General features: G+C 49.5%; 1 protein-coding gene across 3 annotated transcripts in view; it reads right to left on the reverse strand.

The window, feature by feature from the left end:
* The window catches only part of BICRAL (BICRA like chromatin remodeling complex associated protein), an 89077-nt gene extending 83670 nt beyond the window's left edge, over positions 1–5407 (reverse strand). For 2 of the 3 annotated variants that reach the window (XM_045390905.3, XM_045390906.3), the window contains exon 1: positions 5144–5407. Coding sequence is in view for 1 of the 3 variants with exons in the window: in XM_045390904.3 (XP_045246839.2) it covers positions 3392–3443 (52 nt within the window). In the remaining 2 variants the exon portion in view is untranslated. Of the gene's footprint in view, positions 1–3391; positions 4516–5143 lie in introns of those variants that run through there. The other variant, XM_045390904.3, reaches the window with a different exon arrangement.
* Positions 5408–6000: the final 593 nt, after the last annotated feature.

Raw genomic sequence — 6000 nt, forward strand, 5'->3', positions numbered from 1 at the left:
TCCCCCTATGATGTAACACAAGAAGACCTATAGGATTTCTCCATCTCCATCTCATGCCTACCCTATTCTTAATTTCTCCCCTTGCTCAGAGGACCCTTCTCTCCATTCTAACACCCAGCCTTCCAGTTCTTTGAACTTGTTCCCATGTCTGGAATGTCTCCCCAGCTTTTCACATGGCTAGCACAAGTTCATGTTTCAAGTCTCAGCTCAAATATCACCTCTACAAAGAGACTTTCCTTGACCCTTACTACACAAAATGGTCATTCCCAACATACTCTTTTAGCTCCACCAGCCACTTATATTTTTTCTTAATCTGTCATTATCGTGATTTTAACTATTTTCTGTCCTTCCCCACTATACTGTAAATTCCGTGAGTGCAGAGATCTTGAATTCCAATAAAGGTTAAAGAAGCTACTGTTTCCCTCTAAGCAAGTTTATTTTAGATTTCCCCCTCATTTCAAGCTTTACTGGATTTTAGTCTAGTCAAAGATTATAATTACTTTGGCATTTACCATAAAAAACAAGGCGAGAAAAACCAGAAGTGACTTCCCTTCAAAAACTGTAAGTCACTCCACCCACCTAGTGGTCTAGACTGGACAGACTGCACAGAGGTATTCAACAGATGCTCCTTACAAAAATTTTCCAATGTGGACATATGCAAAGATGGTATTAATTCTGACATCTGCATCAAAAATCTAAGTTTTAAACTACTCTTCCTAGCAATCACTAAACACAACGATCTGAGAAGAATCAACAAGGGAAAGCACAAAATAAGTAAAATATATGATCCTTAATCCAGAGAAGTTAATGATTTCATCACTGACTTAGTTCTCTTTCTCATTTTAGTAAGGTCATCTATTCATCACCTGCTCTAGATGCTTCTTCCTGACCCGTTTTTTGTCACCAGGCTGGAGTGCAGTGGTGCGATCTCAGCTCTCTGCAACCTCCCAGGTTCAAACCATTCTCCTGTCTCAACCTCCTGAGTAGCTGGGATTACAGACACGTGCCACCACGCCAGGCTAATTTTTGTATTTTTAGTAGAGACAGGGTTTCACCATGTTGGTCAGGCTGGTCTCAAACTCCTGACCCTGTGATCCGCCCACCTCAGCCTCCCAAAGTGATGGGATTACAGGTGTGAGCCACCGTGCCTGGCCCTGACCTGTGTTTTTATACATATTCTGCTATTGGGTTCCACATAACTTGACCATCCTACTTCCCAAAACCAGAAGGTATGTCCACAATTCAAAATTCAGGAAACAGTCTTTTAAGGATTTATCTTCAGGTCTTTATATCGGTCTTTTCTACCCTATTCTTAATTTCTGGATCAATCCTGGATTCTTTTTTTTTGAGATTGGAGTTTCATTCTTGTTTCCCAGACTGGGAGTGCAATGGCACGGTCTCGGGCCACTGCAACCTCTGCCTCCCCAGTTCAAGTGATTCTCTTGCCTCAGCCTCCCAAGTAGCTGTGATTACAGGCACCTGCCACCACACCCGGCTAACTTTTTTGTATTTTTGGTAGAGATGGGGTTTCACCATGTTGGACAGGCTGGTCTCTAACTCCTGACCTCAGGTAATCCGCCCGCCTCGGCTTCCCGAAGTGCTGGGATTACAGGCATGAGCCACCGTGCCCTGCCTCAATGCTATGTTTGTTACACAGCTGTCTTGACTAAACTAGATGGCCTGGCTAGACCTAGAAGCCTGTATGTTGTGTAACTTCCCAACAGAATGAGACAATATACTTTTAAAAATGTACTGAGATTTTAAGGTCTTAGGATACCTAAACCTTTTTCTCTGAGGAAATAATTTCGATTATTTGATAAATGGCAGCTAGAATGGGAAAAATTAAAATGAGACTAATGTGAGCAAAAAACTGCTGAAACTCAAAATTATATGGACCTCGGCCGGGCGCGGTGGCCCAAGCCTGTAATCCCAGCACTTTGGGAGGCTGAGACGGGCGGATCATGAGGTCAGGAGATCGAGACCATCCTGGCTAACACGGTGAAACCCCGTCTCTACTAAAAAAAATATAAAAAATTAGCCGGACGTGGTGGCGGGCGCCTGTAGTCCCAGCTACTCCGGAGGCTGAGGCAGGGGAATGGCGTGAACCCGGGAGGCGGAGCTTGCAGTGAGCCGAGATCGCGCCACTACACTCCAGCCTGGGCGACAGAGCGAGACTCCTTCTCAAAAAAAAAAATTATATGGACCTCAATTCTCATGTTCCAATTCAAAAGAGCCAGCAGAACAGTGCATAGCATAGTATAAGAAAGTCCAAATGTGTATCTGTATCACACTGGAATCACCTGGAAAGTTTTGGAATGAATACTAGATCTTTGGGTATAGCGGGTGCAAGGTGGGCCAGAATGTCAACACTGAACATCAAGAAGTTGGAGCGCCTGACACACAATTAAAGGACCCCATTGGCCCTAGCAAATGATGGTGGAAGAGGTGATGTTACAAATCTCTATTTAAAAACATCTCCCAAGTTAATTCTGATGCTCAGATTTGGAAACCACAGGTGTAGGGGTAAACACAGCTTTCGTTATCCAATGGCAACTTTACTAAAAACTGCAAGACCTCGAACAATTACTATACTTCTGTGAACGTTAGTTCATTCCCCGGTAGACAGATCATAAAATCACTATTTCAGGGCTGATATAATAGAAATTATACAAAGCATCAAGCACAGTTTCTGGCATACAGATGTTCAATGAGATAGGTCTTATTAAATGGTCTAAAACATCCACTATGTATATTTATAAACACAAGGACACACCTACTGGCACCACTGTGTTATTTTTCTATACTAGAAATTAACTACTTACTTTCCATGTCTGCGGACTTCTAGAGAAATCAGAGCTTTACAAATCTTTCCCCTCCTCTTTTCAGTAACAATGTAAACGTTAAACCCCTCCCCCATCTCTAACACAGATACTTACTACCAACAGATACTTACATGGATGCTTTTAGGAAAATAATGCAGTTTTGCTTTTTAGAAGAGTTTCAGAGTGTTTTAAAGCATATTTAACTTTTCAGATCAGCGTTCTAAGAAACTTTTAATTCACTGCCATTTGAAGTAATATGAAAGCCAACAAGAAGTTTCAGAAAACTGGAACCCATCACCTTCTCAATCTGACTAGTAAATGTCTCCTCATGGTTGTTTTAGAGTAAAACTAAGAAACGAAGCGTAGGGTACCCACAAGAGAACCATGTTACGGGAAGGCAGACAGACAATGTCCTGGACTCTTTTTTTAGTTTTGTAACCTGGTTGGACTCTACTTCCAATAACTGGAGAATGAAGGAAAAGCCTCAATGCCCTGCCCCCAAGCCGGGCCAGAGAAGACAAAGGCGTCCACTCTCAGATGGCAGGAGAGAAATGGCAGAAGCGCCTCACCTCCAATTTTGACTGGGAGGAGTGGGGGTGCGGGGTCAGGGAGGGAACCCATCAGCCGCGAGGCTCGACGCCCAGTCCCCTTCTTCCATCACAAGTGGGAAGGAGGAAGAAGCTGACCCCAGCCCTTCCCGCTCCGAGTCGGCGGCCTCGTCTTTTGGGTCTGGGGCCGTGCGGAAGGAGAAGGCCGCGCGACCCCAGTCCCATCTCCAGAATTCAGCACCCCGCTCTCGGCTCCCGCTGGCCCCGGGCCTCGCGGCGCCCTGGTCAGCGACATGTCCTCGGAGGGCGCCGCCCGCGCCGCGAGAAAGATGGCGCCCGCCGAGCAACTGCGCCACCAGCCCTGGCGACAGGCCAGGCCCAGCGCCATCTTAGCGCCTTCCAACCGCACCCCCCACCCAAGATCCCGCATTCGGGGCGACTCGGGGGGCGCGAATAGCATCAGGCCCGCGCGCACTCGGCCAAAAAAGCGCCGTCCCAGCCACACAGCTCTTCTGGCCAGCGCGGCGGACAACACGGGCCTCGTAGGAAACGCCCGGCTGGGCCGCGAGTCCTCCGCCCGGCTGGGGACTCAGCCGGACCCGGCCGCGGATCCTCCGCGTGGCTGGGGGCTCGGCCGGATCCGACCGCGGATCCTCTGCGGTGCTTCAGAAGGCAGCGAGCGGCTGGGAAAGGGCAGTCCCGCGGCAGGTGCGCGCCGCCGCCGCGGGCTCGGAGCGGGGCCAGGGCGACTCGCCGGCCCCGAGCTCTCCCCGCCGCAGCCCGGACCTGCTTTCCTCGCCGCGGCCGCCCGCAGATGCGGCGGGAAGGACGAAGCCAGGATGAAAAATAAACCCCGTCTCCGCCGCCTCCCTCCCCACCCTTTCCCCTCCCCCTCCCCAGACGCGGGGTCCATTTTGCCGAGAAGAAAGAAAATGTGATTCACACCCTAGAGCTTCCGAGAGAGAAAAGAAACGAGGGGGGGAAAACAGAGGGGAGGAGATTGGAAAAGCTTATTTTTCTTCCTCGCCCGCCGTCACTCCAGGCCCTCCCTGCCCCCTGCTCGCGGCCCCGCCGCGCCGTCTTCCCCTCGCCGAGCCCTGCTCCCTCCTTCCCGGCTCCCGGCGGCTCCGGGGGGCGGAAAACACACTCACACTCGCGCACACAACTAATTTTAAACCGGCTCAATCAATGAGTCATTAAAAGGCTTCCCTCCCCTCCCCTCCCCACCACCAACCGCCACGCCACCCCCTTCCCGGGCTCTCCCTCTCCCCGCTCCAGAAATTTGCATCCGCGGAAAAGAGAAAAAAAAAAAGGAAAAAGAAAGGCGCCGGGCCCCCACCTCGCCGAGGCGCCCCCGGCCCGGCCTCGCCGCCCCCTGCCCGCCTGCGCCCCCGCCCGAGACACTGAACTTGGTCTTCCCGGGGCCCCGGCAGCGCTGGGAAAGGCATAAACACTCGATTCCCCTTTTCTCCGTGTCCATTAAACATCCACCCACCACCACCATCACCCACCCACAAACCCACCCCCCCCCCAAAAAAAAAAAAACACAGCCTTAGCCAATAGCTCTCTGGGCTGAAACCTAATATCCTGGTTTTGGCAACTCGGTGTTTAATTTGCTCCTCTTTCTTTTCTGTCTGGAGACAGATCTCCAGCCCCCCCTCCCTCGCTTTTCCCCTCCCCGAAGGAAAGAGGCAGAGGAAGGAGGTTGTGTGTTTTTTTTTTCTCCTTGAAATTTTTATCACAAAATTATAATACACTCAAAGGGAAACTCACCGTCATGAAAAAGCAGTGCCTTGTCAACGGGGTTTCTGCGCCATCGCAACAGGGGCGGCGGCGGCGGCGGCGGGCGCGGGGCGCGGGGCGCGAGCGCGGGAGCTCCCGGCCGAGCGGCGCCGGCCACACGCGCTCCGCTCTCTCTCTCGCTCACCCCCGCGCCGGGCGGCGGGCGCCCGCTCCCCGCGCCCGCCCGGCCTTCATGCTCTGCGCCCGGGCAAACCGCTCGCCTGCTCCTCTACCTCCAAACTTCGGTTCTCGCCTGGCAAAAAATGTGGAGATTAGGATTTTTTTAATTAAAATTTTTTTTTTTTTTTTTTTGGTAAATCAAGCTCCAAGGATGTTCATTCCTGTTTCCTTTGGGATTCTTTTTAACTTCAGAAATGTACTGGTTTATTCAAGAAAGTTTTATTTGGCTTTAAAAAAAATTATTAAGATCCACGAGGTGCGTGCTAATTCTCTTGCAGGCTCTCTCTCTACACACACACACACACACACACACACACAGTTTTAGCTTGACACGCGAACGGGGAAGATTAAAGACAAAAAAAAAAACCTACAAGATTTGTTTAGAACTCTAATTAGAGCAAGCCTCAGTAAATACGTTTTGCATATGCTTTTTAAAAACCAAAACCACTTTTAACTTAGTTATTAGGCAAATAACTGGTTCGTCCTAACTTTTAAATGTACTAAGCTTTCCTTTGCAACACTCTTTCTCCATTCCAAAATTCGTGAAACCTTACCTGTGAAGCCCATATGTGAACATTAAAAAGGAAAACAAAAAACTTTAGTGACCAAAAGGAAGGTGAGGCAGAGTAAATCACTCTCAAAACATTCTACTGCCTTCTCTTTATGTA

This window comes from Macaca fascicularis, chromosome 4, assembly GCF_037993035.2.
Source record: "Macaca fascicularis isolate 582-1 chromosome 4, T2T-MFA8v1.1".
NCBI classification, from domain to species: domain Eukaryota; kingdom Metazoa; phylum Chordata; class Mammalia; order Primates; family Cercopithecidae; genus Macaca; species Macaca fascicularis.